Source organism: Phoca vitulina, unplaced genomic scaffold (assembly GCF_004348235.1).
Source record: "Phoca vitulina isolate PV1807 unplaced genomic scaffold, GSC_HSeal_1.0 scaffold20, whole genome shotgun sequence".
In the NCBI taxonomy this organism is placed as follows: Eukaryota; Metazoa; Chordata; class Mammalia; order Carnivora; family Phocidae; genus Phoca; species Phoca vitulina.
In genome coordinates this window covers 25,503,369-25,529,941 of record NW_022589723.1, presented here as the reverse complement: position 1 = coordinate 25,529,941, position 26,573 = coordinate 25,503,369, and the positions used below count along the sequence as shown (strand labels likewise).

The window sequence follows — 26,573 nt, the reverse complement described above, 5'->3', positions numbered from 1 at the left end:
AGGCGTTCCTGTGTAGGAATGAGAAGATAGTTGAGTAGCTTCTAGAAAGAGAACTGTCATGGTTATCCTCCCATTTTCAATTTTCATAATGAGTCAACCTTTGTATATTTCAGAAGTTTAGGAATGGGTTAGCAATCACCGAAGCCAAGTTCTAGTTTGTTCCATTTGAGAAAATGGTAGGAAGGTCTTTCCCAAAGCCACAAAGACAATACATGCTACTCATAACAGCTCAAAAAGAAATTAGTCAAACCAAGCTTCTACTGACCTTGTTCTGTATAGATTGAATAAATAAAAAACACACAGGACACTTTAAGAAAAATTAACAGCTTTATTTTTCCTCAATATACATTTTAGAAAATAGGTCTAAGGAAAGGTTTCATGAAATAGACCAGAGGACTATATACAAAGTGAAGAGCTCCAAATCAGCGAGACCAAGTGCACGGACGGAGCACTCTTCCCCGAGGGCCACAGCAGCCTAGGACCGTCCCATCAGAGGGGAGGCAAGCTCTTGGACAGCTTTTGAGTTCAGCTGAGGAATTGTGCTGATCTTCAGGAGTTTGCTGCTTGCATACTTATTCTTGATGGCCTGCAGAAGTCATCTGTGATTAAGCGCACATCAGGACCCCCACCTTCTACTTCACTCCTGGTCTAACTCACAAGTATTTAGGGGCCAGACCCACAATCTCTCCAATTGGTGTGATGATGGCGATTCACTGAAGCCAGCGAGCGCTCTGAGGTCATAATGTGCGACACCTGACAATTTCCTTCCATGCCCACCGGATAAAACCCAGCCGGTAGCACCGGTGAGGGCGGAAGAAATGATGTCAAGGTCCAAGGAGTAGGCTCTCTCTCCTACGTTGCCAGAGGGGTGGGAGGTGGGAGCTGTGTTTATCAGACCTAAGTGCCACCAGGCCATAACAGGTCTGCCAGGACAGGCAGCAACAATGGCAATAAAAGCCAAATGGCAACCAGTGCTTAGCAGATCCCAGACAATACCCTCACACTTCCGCAGTGCGCTCAATTATGCAGAAGCTACATGCAAGGAAGCAAAGCAGGTTGTCAGGACACTTGGCACAAATGCCTTGCTCTTTGTCACCAGATCCTTGGTGATATTCGGTGTCACACAAGCACGGGACAGCGCCCAATCCGCTCTGCCTCCACCTCTCAGGTGGGCCACACGGAGACAGACACCAAGGCCCAGGAAGCTTTCTGAATGGGCTTCTTGCCCCTCCTTCTTCACCTGCATTCAGGGGCCTTTTGGCCATTGTCCCAGAAGATCCTGGACAGAGGCCCCGAGTCCCCAAGCCTTCCACAGGGCCATTTAAGGGGTTCCAGACGACACGGTGAGCACCTGCCCTGACTGCTGCGTGCCCTCCCCAGGACGCCAGGACGAGTGTGGGTGGAGGCATGGAATGGCTGGCTGGCTGACTACACTGGGCCTGGACACGGTTAGCCTAGCTACCTTGTTTTAAAGAGAGTCTGCTTGTGGGGTCTATCCGTATGCCCCATCCCCTGCTGTACTAGAAAGAGTTCGTGCTACAACAGACTCTCACAGATGTCAGTATGACATTTCCATGAAAACGCAAACGCACATACATATGCATACCCTCACTCACAAAACCCGTATTCTAATGCTTTTCACAGTTTAGGAAGGAGTACTTACGATGAATTTTGTTAAGTTTTCGTTAACTTTCACTACATTTTTGGCCATGTGCTGCATGACTTCCAATACTTCATTTTCTGTGTATCCAGTATAATACTGCTGCTTTAAGTTCTGGAACGCAATGCAGAGAGAAGGGGCAAGATAAAGCCTCCACTTCTTTAGAAGAGCATTATCTGATACACGTTGACATCACTTACCACTTATGTAAAAGCTATAAAACGATATTCTTACCTTCTGAAAATACAACAGCAGCCCTAAACACTATCGTGGTCCCAGCAAAGCAGCCAGTAAATGCAAGATGACTTTGGCTCTGAGCAAGACTAAATTAAGACGCTGTGCAGCTTCAGCTAAATCAAGTGTCAAAGGTCCCATATTATTAATTTTTAAAGAAGGTTGCACAGGTATAGAAGGTGCTCCAAGTAACAAAGCTTTCACGCTAACCTCTCTCACCGCACTGAAAGGGGATGGCAAGTGGGACAGAGTAAAAACAAAACCCAACAAAGGAATGCCCCCTTCACAGGTATGGCAGAGACCCAGGACTAGCACATCTCACATGTACCCCCCCCCACCCCAATCAAAGCCCTCCTGGGCAGCGGCTGGTGGGGAGCTCAAGAGCCCAGACACCCATATTGTCAGTCAGGGAAAGAGGTTCAGAATTAAGAAATAAACTGGGCTGCAGGTGGCAAGCTAATCTATGAAATCCAGGCTTCTCTTGTTGGGCCCTGTGTAGTTAAGCACTGGAGAACAGAGAATAGAGAAGCCTCTACCCCCAGCCTTCTGACCTAGCCTCCCAGAGAACAAAAATCGAGCAACAGGACAGTTGTTGATTGATAATAAGACCTATCATGTGTGAAGATATGTAACCTGACTTTATTTCAGTTTTGTGATAAAATTCTAAAGGTTAAAATACATCTGTCTCATATGCACAATATGATTGGGAAAATAAATCACAATTTAATCTTAGTCCTAAAATAGTTTAAAGAAAAAAAGGATGAAGCAAGAGCAATCCTGAAATAACACACAACTACTGGCCTTTTGAAATCAATTACCAGAAAACAGGGAGACCTGCAGTTAATAGGTTTAGAGCCCAAGGAAGGCAGGTCTAAGAGTAAAGTAATTTAGTTAAAATGAGCCCCTGGTATCAGGACCATGTATCATTCATGTATCAGCAGCCTTGTTGCCTCAAGCTTTTAATTTCAAAAAATTTCCAATCTACAGAAAAACTGAAATATTATAATGAACATCTGTATATCCTTTGTGTAGATTCATCTATTATTAACATTTTGCCACTTTCCCTCTCATGGTGTCTGCAACTAACTCAATTTCAAATGGTTCAGCAAAAATTCTGTAAGTATGTATTCACGCACAATTTTTGAACCATTTGAAAATGAGTTGCAGACGCCATGACACATCACTTCTAAATGTTTCAAAAACATCCCTAAGAAGTATTTTCCCATCTAGCCACAAACCATTATCACAGAGAAAACATCAACATTTCCACACTATCATCTAGTACATAGTCTATATTCAAATTTCTCCCATTGTTCCAAAAATATCTTGTACAGATTTTTCTTTTAGATCCAGGTCCAATCAAGGTACCTGCCGTGTATCTGGTCTTTAATTTTTTTAAATTTAAAAACGACTCCTATTTTCTTGGCTTTAAATGACAACTTGTTTGAAGGATCCAGGCCAGTTACTTTTAGAACATTTTAAATCTGCGTGTTTCCTGATGACGATTCGTGTCAAACATTCTGGGCAAGAATTTCATAGAGGCGATCCCGTATACGTCCTACTGCACCAGAAGGCCCGTCGAGTCAGGTAGCACTACCACTGGTGACGCCAAGATTGATCACCGGGTTAAGGTGGTAACTGCCAGACCTCTCTAGCACAAAGGTACAGTTTTTCTTCAGAATTACTACAGATCTGTGGGGTCCTATTTTGAGACCATGTGAATTTTGTTCTCCAAAACAATTTCACCTAATGATAAAGGCATCAGTTGATTCTCGCTTGAATCAGTTATTACATCAGGAGTTACAATCTGATTTCTAACTCTACCATTCTTTCTGCCTTAATTAGCTGGTATTTTACTGATTAAAAAAAAAAAGAGCCCCCCTTCCATTCTTTCTTTTGTGTCATTATAAATGCATGGATTTTTAAAAACTGCATTACAATCTATTACTGTCATTATTCTTTTTAAAGCTCAGATTTAGTCAGAACCCTTTCAAGCCAGTTCCTATGTCCTTTTTTTTTTTTTTTTTTAAAGATTTTATTTATTTGAGAGAGAGAGAGACACAGCAAGAGAGGGAACACAAGCAGGGGGAGTGGGAGAGGGAGAAGCAGGTTTCCCGCCAAGCAGGGAGCCTGATGCGGGGCTCGATCCCAGGACACTGGGATCATGACCTGAGCTGAAGGCAGACGCTTAACGACTGAGCCACCCAGGCGCCCCGTTCCTATGTCCTTTTGACGTAGATCTTTGAGAATTTGCTCGGTATCTATTACAAATTGACCTAGGCTCACCTTATACTTCCTCTGCCACGGCCGTGATCTCAGCTGTTTCTCAAAGGAGACCTAGTTCTTAGTGGGTAATGGCATTTAGTATCCAAGATGTAGGCACTGGGTGTGTTCATTGCTACAGGATTATCATTGTTTCCAGGCCCTCTCATTCTTAATTTACTGACAATTTGAAAACAGATTTAATGTTATAGGTGTTTTCCTTTTGTTTGTTTCTTTGTTTTTTTTTCAAGATTTTATTTATTTGACAAAGAGAGAGACAGCGAGAGCGGGAACACAAGCAGGGAGGAGAGGGAGAAGCAGGCTTCCCACCGAGCAGGGAGCCCGATGCGGGCTCGATCCCAGGACCCCAGGATCATGACCTGAGCCGAAGGCAGACGCCCAACTACTGAGCCACCCAGGCACCCCTCCTTTTGTTTTTAATTGTTAACATATATTATCTTTTTATAGTGAAAATTTTAGTTTTTGGTAACACGAATGTTTGTTTTATCCTATAATATTCATAAAAATAGTCTCGCAATTACAATAAGAGAACACTACTAACAATACAGCTCCTAAGTAAACTTGAAGTCTGTTACCTCTTTCGGTCCTTTGTTTTGTCTAGCTGCATACCAGTAAGGATGCACAGCCCAAATACTGCCTTCAAAAGTTATTTGAATTAATTCTTCCCTCTGTGTTTTTACCAACTTGATATATAGTGACATTGTTGTTTCTGCTTAATTCCATTTAGGGACTCTCATATTGTTCAATATATGAACACTCATATTGTTCAAAAGTCAAAAAAGTTACATTATACTGTATACAGTTGATAAAAAGTTACAACCAGAAGTCCTGTTCCCATCCTCAGCCTTCTACCCTGCTCCCACCCAACCCCACAGGTATCATTTTCATTAGTTTCTGGTTTACGTGTAGTTTTTGAAAAATTAGAAAATACATAAGCACACATATACCACTCTCTCATTCCCCTTCTTTCTCATAGAAGATGTCAAATGCATACACTCGTGTAGAGGAAGAGTTCTGCCATGTGCCCTGGCAATCTCACACGTATCTACATAGGGCCACCCAGGCAAAGGCCTGAACCACAGCTTATCTGTCTTGGCAAAATGCTTTGTGATCCTCCTGGAACACGAGAGGATAGGGGTGTGGGAGGAGTGCTCGCATTCCCTTCTGAATCTCCCCTGAGCGGCTATTATGAGACTTGTTTCTTAACACCTGGTTTCTGCTGAGGCTTTCGTTCTGCTGCTCTTGGGGTACATCTACAGACTATAAAGCTGCTTAGTGGCAGTCTAGAATTAGCTCGTCCACAAAAGGGTATCCCACGACTCACACTGCAGTCATCTGGTCCCTTTTGTTTCGGTTGTTGTCCTTTTTTGGTGTGTGAGATTGCTGGCAGCTTTGGCTACTTGTATGAATCTAAAAGTGGCTCCTTTTACCTTTACTGGCGAAATCAGTCAGGCCTTGGCCTTGCTTTGTCTTAGATGCTTGATGGCTTGCTTGTTTCACTTAGCAAGGATCCCAGAAACCTGAGCACACCAGTTGCCGGCGGCCTGGCTCAGGCCTCACAACTCCAGAGCACACTTGGTGCCATGCTGTGTGGTCGCCTCACCTCTGTCTGAAGCGTCCCAAGCAGCCCTCTTCTAGGCCTCTGGATTTTAACCATTGCCTCGAGGATAGTGTGGGGAAAATGCTAAGGCCTTTCATATCAAGGGGGCCGAAAATAGAACCTAATTTCTTCTTAACCCAACACTTACCCATTTTCCTTGGCGCAGAACCTTCTGGGACAGGCAGGATGCAGCCGCTGCCACCTTTGAAGGGTGATAATGTACCATGTCGTAGTCAATGAGAGTCAGCTCCATCAGATATTTGGCTAAAGTGTGCTGTTCCACATCGACCTACGAAAGAACAGCCGGGGACAATAAGAAGCACAGCTACTATTACCCTCTTGCAAAATCCTGGGCAAAGGCCTAGGAGCTCAAAGCCACTCGACTCACTGGTCTGCCCAGCAACTACCCTATTCCACAGTATGGTACAAACACAGAGCATGAGGTCTTTTCTCTTAAGAACTGATGAGATATTGGGGCGCCTGGGTGGCTCAGTCGTTAAGCATCTGCCTTTGGCTCAGGTCATGATCCCAGGGTCCTGGGATTGAGCCCCGCATCAGGCTCCCTGCTCCGCGGGAAGCCTGCTTCTCCCTCTCCCACTCCCCCTGCTTGTATTCCCTCTCTCGCTGTTTCTCTCTCTGTCAAATAAACAAAATCTTTAAAAAAAAGAAAAAGAACTGATAAGCATTAGGACCTATCGAGAAGATGTGTCCTATAAATGCCTACGTTTTCCTTTAATTGGATCAACGTTTCCAGGATAAGACAACAAACAGCAAAATCAAGTCTCATATAGAACCGGAGGCACTTACCTCCCCAGCTTTTGATGCCCGCCTTAAGAAATGTAGTGGCAAAGGTCGACCCAACTCAAATTTCAGTTCTTTCAAAATCAGTGTTTCCATCTCTCGGATTTGGGAACTGGTATAAGCATTGTCTGTGATGTAAATGAAGTCTTCAATATTTGGAGAAAACATCTCCTCATATTTGGAAGCCAAGAGCAGAGCTGTAATCCCAACCAGTTGAAGCTTCTTACGAGAAACAGGCTGAACCTAATTGAAGAAGAATGTGTCAGAAGTCCTACCTAACGAGAGGACTGGGGCTCTGGGTGGAAGGAGGTGAGAAGGAACCACGTCCTGGAGAAGCACACGTCGTCTCTGCTCACACCCATCTTACAAGCACAGGTAACATGTGTGTTAATAGCAGCTACCATCAAGGGTTCCTGGCTGGCTCAGATGGTGGAGTGTGTGACTTTATCTCGGGGTTGTGGGTTCAAGCCCCACATTGGGTAGACAGATTACTTAAAAATAAAATTAAAAAAAAAAAAATAGCGGGTACCATCACTACTCCCAGCAGCCGTCTGTTACTTGAATATTCAGTATATGCTGGGCACAGTGCTAAGACGCCAACAATCATCTCATTGAATCCTTGCAAAAATCCTAGGAAGCGCATGTATTTTCCCCTACTTGCAAAGGGATGGCCTGAGAAGAGATTCAGACACTAGCTCCAGATCACTCAATGCTCAGTAGGGAAGAACTGTGCCTGAGAACCGAGCTCCTAGTCTGCTCCAGGCCTGTCATCCTGGCTTGAGTACCTGGGGGCAGCCCCGACACGGCATTCAACACGTCTGCATCAAGATGAGGCCCGGCCAGACGGCAGGACTGAATAACGGGTGCCCAGGGATGGGGAGGGGAGGGTCTCTCAAACACTCCTTAATCCTTACCAAAAGGACACTCAGTAGTCAGCGTTAAGAACCTCCAAAGAGGCTCCAGAGTCGGGGAAAATCTCAGTTCAGGCTGTGTTTCCCTTAAGTTCCCTTTTCTTTTAAAAGAGACTGTGCGGGGCGCCTGGGTGGCTCAGTCGTTAAGCGTCTGCCTTCGGCTCAGGTCATGATCCCAGGGTCCTGGGATCGAGTCCCGCATCGGGCTCCCTGCTCGGCGGGAAGCCTGCTTCTCCCTCTCCCACTCCCTCTGCTTGTGTTCCCTCCCTCGCTGTGTCTCTCTGTCAAATAAATTTTTTAAAATCTTAAAAAAATAAAAAAATAAAATAAAAGAGACTTGGCTTTCCTTGCTTCAACTCTCATTATTGAAAATCTACCTAAAATATAACTGCTCTCCTACCCAGTGAGGAATGTATAATGCAAACCACTGAATCTATGCTTTCTTAGGATTCTGCAGTATCTCAGGGTCATTATTATAATAATCACCATTATTACTGTACTGTTGGGGCAGAATTTGTACCTGAGCTATATCATAAATGTTGACTTGAAATAAATAAATCCCAATCTGCAGGGCTCCTGGCTGGTGTATCACACACGAGTGCTTTCTGTCCGGCGTTTCTTCTAAGTGGTCAGCATTTTGTGTCACCAGGCGATAACTATTTCCATGACCACTCTGCCTCTCAGCTGAATCTCTTACATTCCTCGGCTTCAGACCTCCCATTCTCAGTACACTGCCCACACATACCCCCGACCCCTTTCTTAACAATTCTGCCTCCTCTCTCTTCTACACGGATTCACGCCACAGCTGGTTGGAAACTGCCAAGTTCTCTAGCCAGACTCCTCATTTTTCCGACAAGGAAACCTAACCAAGGATAACCAAACTACAAGCTGCCGGGCAATGGTGGAAGCAGGCCTGGAAAACCAGCACCCGCGGGCACCACAGGCTTCGGGCTGACTTTCAGACCTCCTGCTGGTATGTTTGCTCGGAGGAACGACCGGCCACGCGGTGCCAAGCCCCTGACCCCCCAGCACTCCTCGGCAGGCTGACCTAGCAGAAACAGCCAGCAGCGGTCAGCATCACCAGAGGCTGGATACACCTGGCTACTTCTCCCTCTAGCCGCTCCAGTTCCTTGGTTTCTCACCAAATGGCTTTTGATCTTTTCCTCAGGTATCACCCTTTGGTGTTGCAGAATGCGATTACGGTGAGCCCCCGAAGCCACGCTCACCTGTAAAAATCGGTCCATGATGGCGACGCACATGTACAGAGTCTCCTGAAGCAGCCTAAACTTGGAGTGGACTTGCACCAGCCAGTCCACCAGGATGGCGCGCATGCGTCCGTTTATCTCTCTTCCATCTAAGAAGTGTGGATTTATGGATTGCAGAACCTGTCGGTGGAATTCAAAGTTTTAAAGGCTGACCTCATTTCCTTCCCAGCTGTATGGTAAATGCCGCGTTGCTTGCACAACCAAAACACAAAGGCCCACTCACCTCAAGCTGCCGTAGATACTGGTAGATATCCTTAACGTAGTCGCTGCAGAGCTGAGGGTTCTCCCAGTCCTCATGATCAATGTCCTCGATTTTGCAGAGCAAGGCATCAGAGAAAGCTTGGCAGAGATTCTCTTCCTTCATGGAGATATCCTCCTGTGGGGTGGAAGGACCCTACATGAACGAATTAACGTGCATGCATCACTACCTTGGCAGTAGCCTAAATTGTTAATCAGAGCCAAATACGAGCAGAGTCAACTGGTTTAAAAGTATCATATGCATTTTTAAAATACGTGAAAGCCAAAACAAATTTCAGAGTAAGGTGAATAATTCAAGGTGTAGTAGATGAAGTTTTGAGAGATATACTCCTCTCTTTAAAATTCTCTAATTTCACTCCAAGGGAAAACCCGAGTCCTCACGATGGCCTGGGGGCTTGCATGATCGGGCTTTGCCCTCTTCCTCTGCTGACCCATCTATTTCTCTCCCCTTGGTTTGCCTCGTGGCAGCCTCCCTCACTGCAAGCAGGCTCCCTCTTCCCACAATGCTCTTGCTCTTATCCCTGCACCCCCATGGGCAATTCTCTCACCTTCAAGTTTTGTTTAAATGTTACCTCCTCAATTAGGTCTATCCTGCCCCCTGTTTTAAATTACCATCTGTCCCCTATGCGCCCCTCTCCACATGCATCATTTCTCTTACTGTGTTTTTCCCCATAGAACCTGTAACCTTGTAACATGCTGTGGAGCTTACTTACATATGACCTGTACTATTTTCTGTCTCCCTCTGCTAGACTGCCAGCTCTACAGAGCTTATGGAGGTAGCAGAGGTAGAAAACAATAGATTTATAAATACATTCATAAATAAATAATACATTTAAACTGATTTTATCCCCTACAGCATCTCAAATGTCTACATCATCCCTGACACATAGTAGGTGCTCAGTAAATATTTACTGAGGGAAAGAAACTTAAACACCTCGGTGCAGAAACTCTTAGAGCTGACAGCTCACTGCAGCTGTAGCCTCTTCTGTGGGTATACAGATTTCCCCTCATAAACTAATTCATTCTGAATTGAGAAACTGGCAACTAAAAAGCAGAAAAGCGCATTCCGGCCTATGAATAAAATAGAAGGAAGCAAAGACCGAGCAAGTACACACCCAGTATTTTCTTATGCTGACTGGGTGAGTATTAAAAAAAAAAAAAAATCACACAAATTAAAAATTTATAAAGTAAGTTAAAACAAGTGTTTAGTAATGAAGTATAAATAACCCATTACTTTTTAAAAGAATAAGAGGTACTTCTTGAAGTAAAACCTCACAAGCCTGCTAGGCTATAAAGAGTATGTATTAAAGAAATAAAATATAGAAAGAGAGAAGGCTGTATAATAAACAATTTTAATGGACATTGAAGCTCAGTGATGATAGTTTCCAGGCTTAAGGAAGGATGAAACAACAGCAGCAAAATATATATAGCAGTTCAAAACCCATCCTTCCCTCCTACATCAGTTCTCAAACTGAGGGAGGGCCAGCTGAGCAAGAGTCATGCAGGTATACGTGCCATTTATTCAAGAACTTTCGAACCTCAAGGGACTAGAATGAATAAGAGCTACTTGGGGCACCAGGGAGAAACCTAGATAAGGTTACCAGAGAGGGTAAGACCTCAAGGAAAATGAGTGGGCAAAAGGTACGCAAGTACAAAGTCCCAGAGGAAGCCAAGAAACAAAGAAACGAAGTCTGGGAAGTGCACGTTGATTTGGGATGGCAGGAGCTAGTGCATGACGTGTGAGAAGATGGGCTGGAAAGGTGAGCGAGAACCCAGCTAAGGAGTTTACATTTTACCCAAAGGGAAGTGAATCCACTGAAGGAACTGATCAAGAGCGGCAAGAATCAGAGGTGCCTGGCTGGCTCAGTTGGTACAGCGAGCAACTCTTGATCTCGGGATTGTGGGTTCGAGCCCCATGTGGGGTGTAGAGATTACTTAAAAATAGAATCTTTTTAAAAAAAGAGTGACTAGAATCAGATGTACATTTTAATGAGCACATACAGCTAGGTTAAGTTCAAGGATAAGCATCATCAGTGTCCCCGGGAAATGCAGTCAGTAGTGGGAAGCCTGTTTAAGGAGGCAGAGGTTACGGTCATGTGCTAGGCGTGCTGCCTGAGCAGCTTGAAATGCTTACCCGTGTCTATCCAGAGGTACGCCTGAGGTTAGCCATAGCCCGAAGCTACCAGGAGAACACATGGGTCATTGCTCTGGCCCTTAATTTACAATTTCTTAAAAGCATTCCTCTTGGGCTCCAACATAATTTAATTATTATAAAATCCTTCCTGAGATCCCACTGTCTGTGCAGGTAGTAGCCTAAGCCCTTCGGGCCCACTGTGTAATACTCTGTCCAGTGTCTGTTGCATGCAAAGCTAAAAGTTTTCTCAGCTAGTTAACCATCACAAACTTGTGGATGACAAAAGTGGTCTGAGAATAAAAACCTTCTAATTAGATTAATGAATGAGTTCTGTCAGTTGTCAGAGACAAGTGAAAAGTCATATCAGAAACAATAAATGTGAGTTTTTGCTGAGCTTCAGAAGCTCCAGTTTGGTAAGGAGCAGGGTGGGGTCTGAGCTGAGTTTGGTGAGAGAATGTACTACTATTAATATGCAAACATGTAGGTGTTTGTGCAAGTTTTTGGTAACCAGAGTTCATTTACCAGATTTACAATAAACAATGTCAATTAAGTGCAACAAGAAAGGACTCCCAGAAAAACTGTTGTTTCCAATTTGACAGTTCATGATTTGTAGCAGTTAAGTGTGTACTTGCGCAAACATAGGCACACACAATTACGGAAAGGCAAAATCATTTACTGGAATAGCTTTAGGGAATACAGTGAAATGGAATTTGGAGGGTAAGGAGAGTAGTAAAAATAAACTGACTTTCTATTCTATGTACTTGATATATTTCTGTAGTATTTTGCTTTGTTATGACTGGGTTTCTTGTGTGATTAAAAATAAAAGGCACTCTTTTTTAAAAAAAACGTGAAAAGTTGTGCTTACTTCCCCTTTATACATAGTTTTTGTATTAGGGATAGTTAACCATAAAACATTCTCATGGTTGAATGACTACTGTAGAGGCATTTTTAGGCAACAGGCTTGAGCAGTGGAACTTGGGGCCCACAGCGACCACCGAGCTGAATGCCAACAGGCTCATTAAGCAAACCACCTGGAAGAGCCATAGGCACAGGTTCCGAAGATTACCAGAAACGGGAAAATTCCATACATTCCCATCCTCCCTCGTTCCACCCTGTACCTGTGGCCCCTCACCACCCCCTTCTGGCAGACAGTCTCTCCATTGCTGTCCTGCCCACAGCTCCCTGGTCAGTAACCATCGCTCTCTTTTGTTCACCACCCACACCACTGGCCCCCACCCAATTGGCACCCCACATTTGGTGGGCCCCCATCTGATCAGAGAGTCCCACAACTATCACTGCATTTAGTGTTTAGATTAAATCTCTAAATCTAAAACTTCATCTGAATTTCTAGCTCTGACTCCCAGCACCTCTCCGAAGTGTGCATCTATCTCTGCCACAGCCTATTAGAACGCGTGCTTGGGCATTTCTGCGCTTGGCTGGGGGCTCCTTGAGGATAGAGTGGGTGGCTCATTCACCTGATTTCTCCAGTGCCCAGCAAACCAGGGGGCTAGGAAAAAACCTTCTCCTTCTTTTCACATGTTTGCCAAAGCCTCATTGGTCAGCAAAAAAAATAAATAACAACAAAACACTGTTTCCTCTAAAAATGGCAGGATAATCCGCTTCTGTAAACACCTGTGAATGGCTGAAACCCTTTCAAGTTCTCAGCCAGAGCCCTTTGTGATGCAGCTGCAAACTCTGGTTTTGCAGAGTATAGTAATGGATTTGGCTGGGAACATCTGCTTCCATGAGCACATGGCTTACAAATGTTCCAGGGCTCACTGCTGCTAGAACCCTGTGCTCAGCTGGCATTGCCACGTCCCCAGGGACCAGCTATAAAGGAGCAGCAATGACTGCACACAGAGCAGATGACAAAGTAAAACCAGATGGCTGACCAGATCCAGGCAAGCAGAGGGGCTCGTCTGCCAGGAGGAGGAGCTCCCCCTAAACTGGGCACTTAATGATCTCTTCTGTACTATGTTTCTCAGAGAAAAATGTATTTGAATTGGAAGTAACTATTGTTCATTAATCCCTGATGTCTTCTAAAACTAGCAGCACATTTCAGCCACGGAAGTGATACTTATATGAATGGAGTTACAGGTCCATCATTCTTTATCTGAAACACAGTGGCCTCAAATTTGTCAGGAAGCTAAGGCAAAAGGAGTCACCAAGGAAAGGTAGAGTAATTCAGAAAGAGTGGAGATGCAGAAGTCACAGGAGGAAATTTCTCCTTTGTTTTGTTCATAACATTTTTTGTTGTTTTTCTTTTTGGAAAAGTAATATGTACCTAAAGTGAAAAAAATCTGAAAAATTTTTATTTTTTTAAAGATTTTATTTGTTTATTTGACATAGACAGACAGCGAGAGAGGGAACACAAGCAGGGGGAGTGGGAGAGGGAGAAGCAGGCCTCCCGCGGAGCAGGGAGCCTGATGCGGGGCTTGATCCCAGGACCCCGGGATCATGACCTGAGCCAAAGGCAGACAGCTAAAGATTGAGCCACCCAGGCGCCCCAAAATCTGAAAATTTTAAGGAGGAAAATGAAAATGAATCTTAAGCCCAACATAATACTCAAAAATAACTACCATCAAATTTTGCATATAAATTTTAGGGGCACCTGGGTGGCTCAGTCGGTTAAGCATCCAACTCTTGATTTCAGTCAGGTCATGATCTCAGGGTTGTGAGATCAAGCTCCGTGATGGGCATGGAACCTGCTTAAGATTCTCTCTCCCTCTGCCCCTCTCCCCCTCAAAAAAAAAAAAAATGCACACTTTGCACACATTTAAAAGCAAATCTGGGGCACCTGGGTGGCTCAGTCAGTTAAGCATCCAACTCTTGATTTTGGTTCAGGTTGTGATCTCAGGGTCATGAGATCAAACTCTGCACTGGATACGAAGCCTGCATAAGATTCTCTCTCTCCCTGTTTACCCCTCCCACCCCGTCCCCGGCCTCCCCGCCCCCACATGCACGCACTCTCTCTCTCTGGAAAATAAATTTTTAAAAAAAGGAAATCTGGGGTTGTACTGCATTCTATTGTGTTATAATCTGATTTTTCTACTAATGTAACATACATTTTGACATCTTTAAATATTCTACCAAAACATGATATTAATGGTCCATGTATTTTCATTAAATGGATTTAAGCTGCTCCGGTAATTCCACCACTGGGTATCTACCCAAAGACGACGAAAACACTAATTTGAGAAGATATATGCTCCCCTGCGTTTACTGCAACATTATTTACAATAGCCAAGATATGGAAGCAACCCAAGCATCCATCCACAGATGAATATAAAGAAGATACGGTATATATACAATGGAATATTACTCAGCCCCTAAAAAAGAATGAAATCTTGCCATTTGCAACAACATGATTTGATCTAGAGGGTCTAATGCTAAGTGAGACAAATACCATAGGATTTCACTCATATGCGGATTTTAAGAAACAAAACAAATGAACAAAGGAAAAAAGAAAAGACAGGGGTACCTGGCTGGCTCAGTCAGAAAAGCATGTGACTCTTGATTTCAGGTTTGTGAGTTTGAGCCCCATGTTGGGTGTAGAGATTTCATACATAAACAAACTTAAAAAAAAAAAAAAAAAGGAAAGAAAAGGAAAAAAGAGACAAACCAAACCAAACAAAACCAAACCGGCTCTTAAATATAGAAAAAAAACTGGTGGTTGCCATAGGGGAGTTGGGTAGAGGGAACGGGTGAACTAGGTGAAGGGGATTAAGAGTATACTTATCATGGTGAGCAATGAGTCATGTATAGGGTTGTTGAATCACTATATTGTACACCTGAAACTAATGTAATACTGTATGTTAATTATACTTGAACTTAAACAGATAGATTTAACCAATCTTCTAATATTTCTCTATTACATAAGAGATATTCATTACAGCACTATTTAAAAATCCTTGGTGTGCCTCTAATAATTTTCCTAGGATAAAAACAGATTTACTGGGTATGGAGAATAACCTTTTGAAAGACACTGCCAAATCGCCTTCCAGACATGTGGGAGGAACCACATGCAAACAGTCACCCGTATCAAATGCTACATAATGGTTAAGAGGTCAAAGCTGAAAAGCTGCTTTGGTTTGGCATTTAGGCACTAGAAACCTCCAAGGAAAGGCCTATGAAAGTAAGGTCGATCTTCAGGATTTGTTCTGGCTTTTGTTCTTGATTTGACGCTCTCTGTCCTGCCTTAGGAAAAGCAACATGCTTGCAACCATCACCTGCAAGCAGAAGGCTCCCATGTCTGCCCCTCTCCTTCAGATGCTGCTGGCATATTTCTGAGTGCCTTTCCCCATGGAGGTTTCTCTGTTACCTCAACAAATCTAAAGCCAAATGAGGTGCCTTCCCCAGAACTACCTCCCTTCCCTGACTTCCCCATTTCTTTACTAACTTATTGCATAAATGGTTCCTTAAATACTCAAGTGCTTGCTTAAGGCTCTTATTCTTCCTCTGCAAACAACACAGCCAAAGAATTCCTTCTAAATACAGGACGATGTCCCTGGAACCAGTTGGTATACCCCAACACATTCCATGTGGTTTCTTAGCACCCCATAGGTAGTGGTATGTGGGTGAGTGCTTAGGGGAGATCCAGGCTAGTTCAAGACCCTCATCAGCTCTTGCGTGACAATTGCAATGCCTCCTCATTTAGGTCCCTCCCATGGCCAGCCTACACTGCTTTCATCATTTCCCACCTCCTCAAAACTTTCCACAGGTTTCTCACTGCCTAATGGGATAAAATCCAAATTCCAAGGCCTTCAAATCCAACTGCAACCTTTTCCCCAACTTTATGTTTTGCTTATTCCCACAAACCTTCTGGCCCAGCTTAGATGTGCTGACTCCTTAGCTCAAGGACAAGATTATAGGTCTCTTTCTGCTTTGGTGCCTTGATTCCTACTGTGCTTTGTTCCCCCCAAAAAAGTGTTCTTTCCTATCAGCATCTCTCTATCCTTAAAATTCCCACTGATTCCATGAAGTTTCCCCTGACCACTCCATCCCTTAGTGTTCTCTCCCTCCTGTAGAAACACTTTCTGAAGGATGGTGCTTCCATCTACCCTAGACATTTGAAGCTCAATCATCCATTGTCCAGGGGCATCTGGCATCATTCCCCGGGACTACTAATTTAATTTCAGGTGCATGTGCCCCTTCTGGATAAGTCTCCTCAAGGCAAGATATCTCTTTAACAGCCTTAACACTACTGGATGGGCATAGTAAGTGCTCAATATATATATTTCTTGAATATATCCAATGTATTCTTTTGAAAAATTTTAAACAAGTTATAGACATGTTATTAATGTATATTATAGAGAGAGAGAGAGCACCCGAGTGCGGGCGCTGGAAAGAACAAAGCAGTGATTGTTGTATTCTCAGCACCTACAACAGTGCCTGTCCTATAGTAATTACAGGACAATGGGTCCATTAGCATTCTAACTCCAATTGAGTTAACCAGTCACAGAGACCACAATTTATCAACACAAAATTTTGGCATTACCTTATTCCTACATGATGAGTACGAGTCTCAGAACTGTGAGATTTCACAGCCTCATGGGCAAGCTCATTCTTATAATGGATTATAAAACTGACCAAATTTCACTTTGAGATCATTAAATTTATTTGACTATCAAGGTAATTAACTTTGTTATTCAAGGTCAAAACCTTATAGTAAGTACCATCACTAAAAGGATGTGTATGTTCAATTTGTACACAAATTCAAAGTACAGCTCTAGTTATGAATGTTCTTCAAAAGTTGCAGTGATTGGGGCGCCTGGGTGGCTCAGCTGGTTAAGCGCCTGCCTTCGGCTCAGGTCATGATCCCGGGGCCCTGGGATTGAGCCCTGCATTGGGCTCCCTGCTCAGCGGGGAGTCTGCTTCTCCTTCTCTCTCTCCTTCTGCCACTCTCCCTGTTCATGCTCTCTCTTTCTCTCTCTCAAATAAACAAATAAAATCTTAAAAAAAAAAAAAAGTTGCAGTGATGATAAAGGCACCCTCTCAGTCTAGCCAAAAACCAGCTACTTCGTACATTTGTAAAGAGAGAACATCCTACCTTTGGAGCCAACACTTCCATCTGTACTGGTTTCACAGAAGCAGTAGGTTTCAGTTGTTTGTTGACATTTGTTTTGGTGGGTTGAACAGGTATTTTGGTGTTCTGAGCTTTCTACAAGGAAAAAGAAACATAAATAGGGCAAGATAGTGTTGCTCTCAGAGTTATACACAATCAGCCTAGTGTGAACATGGACAGTCCTCATGGCTGTTACCTTAGCTACTTGTGTAGCTCTGGTTGTAACTCTATTTCCAATTTCTTCTAAAACTGCCCGTCTGATTGTCACATGACTCTTAGCTTTAGAATTAACTCCAGTGTCAGCATTCTCCAAATCAGTGGACACCTTAAAAAAAAAAAAAAAAAAAAAAGAGAGAGAGAGAGAGAGTTAATGATGAATTGAGACAACTTATAATACTTTGCTAATGTCAGATATCCAAATGCAGAATTTGGAAAATATAAATATGCGGAGATCAATTTGTGAGAAGGAAAAGATACATTTTTTTAGGAAGACTAAAAATGCTATTTGTGATTGATCACGTCACTTGAAATTAGGCAAATCACTTACCCACCTTATCTGTAAAATAAATAATCCCATTAAGAGGTTTCAAGATAAGTGATTATTTCTTATATAGCACCCACTTGTTAAAGATCCCTGTATACCAAATTAATCTATTTAAAAATCTTTCTTTAGAGTAGCTTGGTTAAGAGTCCTACTCTTGATTTCAGCTCAGGTCATGCTCTCAGGGTCGTGAGATCCAGCCCCCCACCTCGGGCTCTGCACTAGGCATGAAGCCTGCTTAAGATTCTCTCTCTCCCTCTCCCTCTGCCCCTCCCCAACCACATGTGCAAGCTCTCACTATAATAAAAACTTTAGGGAGATTAATAACAAGTACAATTAAAACATTATTAAAAAGCCATAATAGGTCCAGATGTTTAAAACCTAAACTAGCTTTGATTCTCACGCCATTCTACAAATAAGAAGTGCTCCTATAGACATGATCTTTAGAGATACTGCCTTTTAAAATGAGGTTGCCATAGCACGGACTCTTATATTATACTAAGCACGGACTTAGAAAGGAAATTGTTTTCACAGGTAAAATAGTTTTACTCTCAAATTCAGAGAAAGTTGAAATGGTATGGAATAAAAAATCATTAGTTGACCTTAACCTACTTTTGACAGAATGTGCTTAGAAACAAAACTTGCTAGAAAAAGCAATTCATACAAAAAAGTTTATTTTATTGTAGAGGTGATAAACATTTCATGAGAAAAAAAAACAGAATGTACTATCCCTGAGAATTTGAGTCCTAATCTTAAAAATCTCCCAACAGGGGGTTTGAATGGATCTACAAGGATAGAGGGGGCAGGAGAAAACTCAAGCCTTCCCTGAATAGAAAGAATTTGACAATGAAAGAACTTTATGGGACAGATTAGACAAAAATTACTTGTCAGTTCAACTTAGATCCACAAAAGAATAGGAATTAAATATTGAATGTATTCAACTTATTAGGATTCTCAAAAGCACACTGTTCAATTTTTTCCAGCAGTAATTGCCAATTTTTAAAAAGTGTTTGAAATTTTAATGCTTATGGGTCGAAGCCTGGTAATCTAAGTTTAAATCCATCTGGAGGGGAAAACTGGCAGCTTTTAACTAGGCTTATAGTCAGGAGGATGGAACTCAGGTGTGTCAGGGCCCTCCATTTTCCAGCAAAGGAAAAGTAGACGCAGATACAATTCAAGCCCACAGAAAAAAAAAAACATTCAAAACACCATTAACACTTGCATTTTTGCAAAGATGAAACAAATGAATCTGGAACCTTCTCTCTGTTTGCATTTGTACCAAATTATATGCAAAATCTTTATTACACTTGATTAAAGAAATTAATTTTTTAAAGTGATAGACGCATAGGTTAGTGAACTTAACCTGGAAGACTTCGAGCGCAGAAATAAATAGGAAACTTAACACAAAATGAAATGCGAAAAATCCGAAAAACAGCCATGACTGTTGCCTGATCAAACATTCAAAACAGTTGACCACCTAGTTTCTTCCAGTCCTTCTCCCCGTCCCCCATCCCTTAGCTGGCAAGGAGTTTGAGAACAGAGGAAGGAAATTACAACAACCTCTATTTAGATAGCACTCTAACAACAAAGAGCACTCGGAGATGGCTCACTGAGTACCAAGTCCAGTGCTGGAGAGGCTCACTTGACAGGTGCCACCTCCGAGGCGCTTTCCTACACTTTCCTCACTCCTACATTTCCCTCACCCCTGGACTGGCCAGGGCGGAAACGGGGAACCCAGAGCGGATCCGAGGAGGCGAGAGGTTGGCAAAGAGGACAGGCCGCAGGCTGGGGCGCAGGGCAAGCGGGCAGGAGGGGAGAGCGGCGCCCGTTGGGACGAAGAAGCCCTGCGCAGGAGAGAGAGGAGGCTAGAGGCGGGTGACCGGGCTGCGCGGCCGAAGAGCCTGGCCGGTGTGGGGGGTCTGCCGGGCCCACTCACCGTCGGGCGTCGGAGCAGCGCCATGTGGGAAGGGGCAGGCAAGAATGCCAGCCCGGCCCAGGGAGGGACGCGGACCGGAGAGGGAGGACACCAACTTCTGCGGCGCCGTTAGCTCCGCACTCCGGCCCGCACCGCTTAAGACCTTCGCAATGTCGCCTTGTTACAGGATTCAAATACCGCGCCGCTCGCGCCCCCATTGGGCGGCCTTACGTTCGGCGCGCTCTTCCTATTGGCTAGGCAGGTGGCATTCCCGCAGGCGGATTGGCTGAATTTTCAAGACCCGTTTGGTTGTCATGACAACTGGATTTTTTTTTTCCGCCTACTGCCTTTTTTTTTTTTTTCTCCTTTCTTTTTAAACCTCGGCCTCTTAGATCAACAAAAATGAAATGTCTCACTGAGGACTCAGACGTAGGACGCCTTCTCTGAATTTTGAGTAGGTCTCACCTAAGAATGTCTCTCTACGTTTGTACTAGCTGGGCGGAAGTTCGTTCTAGGAAACACCTTGGAAATGCCATTTCTGACCTTTATTCCTCTTCCGGAAATTTCGAGTCGGAGTCTACGTTGGGTTGGCCTGAGTGGGGGAGTAGACGCCTCTGGGCGGTTCAGGGTCAGCACTGTTAGGTGGTTGAGACTCAAACGTGTGCTAAAAGAGTGGGAATTGTGGCATTTGCTCAAAAGCTAAGACTCCCAGGGAGAGGAAAATAAAAAGGTAAATGATTTGTGTGGTTCGTGATTCATATAAGCTCTCCATTGTATGACCGGCACCTAGCGCATTTTTCGGTATGTATTATTGTCGGTATTCAATAAATATTCGTCGAATAAATGACCCTATGACGTGTAGAAGATTTTAAAATGAGAAAGAGGGTGTGATCCAGCCTTGGGCAGAAGGGTGGGAGACCGGAAAAGAGGAAAGGAAAAAGGGAGAGGAAAGGTCCAACGCCCACAGTAGAGGTAGTGGAATGACAACTGATAGCAGCCTCCGTCCAAGAATTTGAGCAAGGTTTCTGTTCTACCACTTTTTACCACTGTTACTGGGGTACTAATGAGGCTTGAATGAAGTTAAGTAATCTGAATTAAATTCTGCCCTTGCCCTTGCATCTGACGTTTCTAAACCTGTGCTCGCTTCGGCAGCACGTATACTGACGTTTCTAAACCTGTTTCCTCTTTTGTAAAACCCGAATAATTGCAACTACTATGTGGCATGGAAAGATCTTAGTGTATCCATTGACTGATTACTGAAAATTAGGTATCCAGCGAAAAAGTCTGAGGAAGGAAAAATAGACGTTTAGTGCACCGAAGTTGTGAGTAAAATTATATTTTTATTTGTTATAATATTGTGATATCAAAAGCTAGAACTATGAAAGTAACAATCCTCACCCACTCATAGGGCTTTGTAAACAGGAACGTTGTGAATGGCAAAGTGCTTTTATTAACTGACTTGACATTGTCAACATTGAATAATCCGTATTAGACAGATTGTATTTTCATTAAAAATGGAAATAATATCTTTGTATCCTTCACTGCAACTAACCTGGAACTTTACAAATAAACTTTTTGATTCAACCTTTTGCTTAATGCATTGTAGTCCCTATATATTTCTTTTTCTTTTCTTTTTTTTTTTTTAAGCAATCTCTACACCCAGTGTGAGGCTTGAACTCGGGTCCTGGAGATCAAGAGTCACAAGCTCTACTGACTGAGCCAGCTAGGCCTCTTGGTTCTATTTCCTGTTCCCTCCTGTCTCAGGTAACATTTATTGATCACACTTCCTATATACTAATTTCCATAAACTTTATTGTTGAATCCTCATAACAGTCTTTATAAAATAGGTAGTATTATCCCAAATATTTTGTCATTTTTTATTGAGGTGTAATTGACATATAACATTAGTTTCAGGTAGACAAAATTAGATATTTGTATATATTGCAAAATGATCACCACAATAAGTCTAGTTAACATCCATCATGTATTATCCCAACTTGACAGATGAAGAAGCTAGGGTTGAGAACAGTTAAATGTCTTGGCTGCAATCATTGTGCTTCTGAGTTTCAAAGCTAGGATTTGTACTCTAGTTTGATTCCAAAACCTGTGCTCTTTCCACTATATTTACCATTGTCACTCTATTTACATTTGGCAGAAAGAGTGGGAAAACTTCAAAACAGTCATTGAAGGAAATCAAATATTAAATTAACCAAAAATAAATTTCTTAAAAGCCAATGACCCTTTACAGTATGGTAAAATTCCACATGATCAATTTACTTTAATTTCTTAGTCAAGTACTGTTTTGAAAAGGTGTACATATGAACTCCAGTTGATATAGGGTGAAGGGAGATGTTTGCAGACAGAGGGAGCACCCCAAGCAAAAGCACAGACCACCAGTACTGAACTGACATGGCTGGAGACAAGGTGAATGGCTTGGCTTGGCAGGAGGTATTGGGCTTCAAGGTAGCTGTTGCCTAGTGTCTTCCAACACCATGAAAGGGAGTCAGAGACAGAGATTCTGAGATTCTCACACAAATGTTTAGTTCCTGGAATGCCAGATGGCAACTCTTCTTTCCTGACACCAAAATTCCCCAGTTTGGGGTAGGGACTTGCAGTCTTGGCTATCAGGACTGTTCTGAATGGTCAAAGATTTGCTTGCTGTTTGTCAGACCCTCCTCGCTTCCAATTTCTTATTCAGGTACATACTCACCTTTTCTCCTGGCCTTGGGATTCTTTTTCTCAGATTTCCAGGACCTTCCCCCATTGGGGATACTTCACAGATAGCCACTGTTGCAGAACTGAAGAACTTCAGGCAGCAAAAATTGCTTTAGGTCAGTTCGAGGCTGGAAACCTAACAGCCCTTCTAGAAGTCCCAAAGGCAGGCCACTAGGACCATCTGAAGCTGAACCCAGGGGCTACTTAATTTGAACAAATGCACTAGAATGTAAGCTCCATGAGTGCAGGGGTATTTGTTTTGTGCACTATTCTATCTCTAGTGCCTAGAATAAATAAGGTGCTTATTTATTGTTGAATTTTTATTAGGACTCATTTGGGTTACCTACTAGTATATAAGACAAGTCCAAAAGCTCAGCTCACGTTCATGGTTTCTACATCCTTGAAGAATGCTTTTCCACTTCCATTCTTGGTGAGTTTCAGCTGCCATTATTCCAGACCACAGGGCATCAAGGGCCTGGTTTAATTTATATATCATCATAATCTATATAATATATAATTTATATATCATCTCTGAATGAGATAATAGACAAATTATCATTTTTCACCAGAAGATTTTTATCAGAACCCAGCAATCTTCCTAATATACTACCATGCTCTCTCCCTCAGTTGCCCTTACCCCATTTCTCTTACCCACCCCCATCCATTTCTGCCTACCTCTTTCTGATTTCTTCTTTTCTCTCAACTAGCTAGAAGACAAAATATATTTGCTATATTAACATTAAAATGTCAGTTTGTGCAAGGCACTGCAGGGAACAGAGAAGAATAAAGTATGAACCACGCCCTCAGGTTCAAAACAATGAGGGGGAGACATATAGGAACAAAATTATTATAAGAGGGAGAACCTATAAAAGACTGAGCACAAAGGAGAAGACTAATTCTGGATAGATGAAGGAAGCCTTACTAAAAAGGAAACATTTGAGCTGAGCTTTGAAAAAAGGGTTAGAATTTAGCAGGCTGGGATGGCAAAGGTGTTCAAGAAGTGGGAGCAATGGGGAAAAAATCTGTGGAAAAACCAGAAGTAATCTCACACATTTGGATCATAGAAATGGTAAAGCTACAAAAGATCCAGAAAATGAGGAATCATGGAACATTTTTAAGAAGGATAATGACTTGGTCAAGCTTTGTTTTTAAAAGCTGACCCACTGGGCAGCATGAAGAATGGATTATAGTGGATTGGAAAGCTAAAGGTTTCCCAGGTGAGATGTAACAAAAATTTGACTTGGATGAGTGTGAAAAATGAAAAATGGAAGCAGGTATGAGAGGCAATTTTGGAGGAATGACAGAACCTTCACAAATAACTGAACATGATGATGGAAAATAATTGTAAAGTAACGAACGTAAAAGTTTTGGGTGGTTACGTTAAAATTTTCTCTCAAAAGTTACGCAAACCAAGTTAAAAATAAAAATAGTGATTTCCATCGTTAATTTCTTTGGGAGGGGGAAAGGTAGGTCAGTCATTTTTCTTACAAAAAGAAAGCCTTTTCCTCTGCCTTGCTTGCATCCATCTTGACATCTTTCACCTTAACCAACAGGTCAACATTATCTGTCCCATGCAGGTAACCAGGTAACCTATTACTGGCTGAACAGGGTGCATGGGTATGTCCCAGTCTAGGGCCTGTAAACTTGCTCAGAAGCAAGACGACCCAGAGAGGTAGACACAAACACCTTTCTAGTGACTCCATGGGCCTCCACTCAAAATGATTCTTTAAAATCTGGACTTCAAGCTTGTGATTTATCCAAGTTTGTTGTTGTTGTTGTTGTTGTTGTTTTTTAAGATTTATTTATTTGAGAGAGGGAGAGAGTGCACCCGAATGGGGAAGGACCAAAGGGAGAGGAAGAGGAAGAGAATCTCAAGCAGATTCCCCACTGAGCATGGAGCCTGATGGGATGGGGGGGGAGGTCAATCACACGACCCTGAGATCATGGCCTGAGCTGAAACCAAGAGTCAGTCGCCCAACTGACTGAGCCAACCAGGCACACCCTTTGTTTTTAAATAAACTTAATGCCTTCTATAAGCAAGGCATTGCTACTTAGATGGGAAAAAAGGCATAAAAACTGGGTCCCTGCCCTCATGGTGTTTAAAATATAGAGATAAAGTACATGAAAGGATGAAAATATAATTAACTCATCCTTAGAAAGTGAAAAGGTACAGGTTCTGTTGAGGATAATAAATCATTGACTCAAGAGTTGTAAAATTATGCTGTTCAATTATTTATGCATTTCCTATTCTCTATTACAACATAAATATTGTGAGGAACTCTAATTTTTGTATTATATCCTATCAGCTTTGGTAGAATACTGAGGAGCTGCAGAATGGAGTGTCCCAGTTGGAATATCAAGTTGACTTTTCAGTAACAGCCCCAATCCTGGACTAACCTGCTCCTGGGGGTGTGCAGGCCTACTTAGACATGAGAACCAATCCCCGTCTCACATAGATGATAGAGTGAAGACTGTGTCTCATTTCCCTTCAGTTTATAATCCATTTCCAATTCTTTTTTTTTTTTTAAGATCTTTAAAGTAATCTCTACACCCAACATGGGGCTCGAACTCATGACATCGAGATCAAGAGTTGCATGCTTCACCAACTAAGCCAGCCAGGTGACCCTCCATTCTTATTCCTTCTATTTGCACACCCATCCTAGGAAACCTGTGCTCCCTTAGAAAATATACCATTCTGGAGTAATGATTATTTATAGGTATCATACATTGAGGAACATTAATAAACTAGAAGTATCCAGAAAATGGTGACAAGAAGAGCTAAGATGCTTAAGATCCACGTTAAACAAAGTCAAGGGTATGAAGGATATTTCACTTGGGGAAGACCTAAAAAATTCAAGATAGCTGTCCGTTTATCTGAAGAGTTAGCATATAGGAAGACACCAGATTTATTTTTGCATTGCTCTAGAATGTAGAAGAAGTTATAGGAACATCTACTAAAATAATAATAATAATAATAATAATAAAGAATAACCGTAACTGTTTATAAAAGAAATGTGCTTCTTCAATAGGTAGTGACCTCATCATCACTGGAAGAATATAACCAGAGCATGATAATTGCTTTAGTTAGGAGTCAAGAGAGAGAGGGAGAGAGAGAGAGAGAGAGGAGGGGAAAGAAAGGAGTGGAGGGAGGGAAGAGAGAGAAGGAAAGGAAAGGAGAAGGAAAGGAAAGGAAAGGGAAAGGGAAAAGGAAAAGGAAAGGAAAGGAAAAGAGAAAGGAAAGGAAGGATAGGTTATATGGTATTGGCTCACATGGTCACATGACTAGATAGATAGATACATAGATAGATAAATTATATGATATTGGCTTACACAATTATGGAAGCTGACAAGTCCTACAGTCTCCAGTCTGTAAGCTAGAGACCCAGGAAAGCCATTAGTATAGTTCCAAATCCAAAGGCTGGTAAGCTAGAGACCCAGAAAAAGCCCATGTCTCAGTTTGAGTCTAAAGACAAGAGAAAAATGAATCAGGGAATTTTCCCTTAATCATGGGGTGCAGGGGGAGGCATGGAAGGTGAGGTTTTTTGGTTTTTGTTTTTTTAAAGATTTTATTTGACACAGAGAGAGATAATGAGAGAGCATAAGCAGGAGGAGTAGCAGGCAGAGGGAGAGGGAGAAGCAGGCCTCCCACTGAGCAGCGAGCCTGATGGGGGGCTTGATCCCAGGACCCTAAGATCATGACCTGAGCTGAAGGCAGATGCTTAACTGACTGAGCCATGCAGGTGCCCCAAGGTTTTTGTTTTGGACAGGGCCCACTCACATTAGGGAGGGCAATCTGCTTTACACAATCTACAGATATTCAAATGTTAATCTCATCTAGAATCACTCCGACAAACACACCCAGAATAATGTTTGACCAAGTGTTTGGGCACTCCATGGTGCATCCATGATGCAGTCAAGTTGACACACAAAGTTAACCACCATAATAATCATCTATCAAGAATACTGCAGAAAGAATTTCTAAATTACAGAAACACGTAGCTATCTCCATCCCATAGGTTTATTTTAAGAATTTATTTATTTGACAGAGAGCACAAGCAGGGGGAGCAGCAGGCAGAGGGAGAGGGAGAAGCAGACTCCCCACTAAGCAGGGAGCCCAATGTGGGGCTCGATCCCAGGGCCCTGGGATCATGACCTGAGCCAAAGGCAGATGCCTAACTGACTGAGCCACACA

General features: G+C 42.7%; 1 protein-coding gene and 1 long non-coding RNA gene across 2 annotated transcripts; one reads left to right on the top strand and one right to left on the bottom strand.

Annotated features, from left to right (window-relative positions):
• Positions 1-306: 306 nt before the first annotated feature.
• Positions 307-19,826, bottom strand: CCNB2 (cyclin B2). The gene is made up of 9 exons (XM_032417614.1): positions 19,688-19,826; positions 17,407-17,535; positions 17,196-17,306; positions 8,978-9,148; positions 8,716-8,874; positions 6,585-6,821; positions 5,926-6,066; positions 1,664-1,774; positions 307-586 (listed from the first exon to the last, which is right to left on the bottom strand). The coding sequence occupies exons 1-9, from the start codon at positions 19,709-19,711 to the stop codon at positions 476-478; spliced, it is 1,194 nt and encodes a 397-aa protein (XP_032273505.1). The 5' UTR covers positions 19,712-19,826; the 3' UTR covers positions 307-475.
• A 211-nt stretch (positions 19,827-20,037) lies between these two features.
• LOC116640194 lies at positions 20,038-24,948 on the top strand. The gene is made up of 3 exons (XR_004300997.1): positions 20,038-20,120; positions 21,314-21,430; positions 24,911-24,948. It is a non-coding gene; the product is annotated as an uncharacterized LOC116640194 (long non-coding RNA).
• The last annotated feature ends 1,625 nt before the right edge of the window (positions 24,949-26,573 follow it).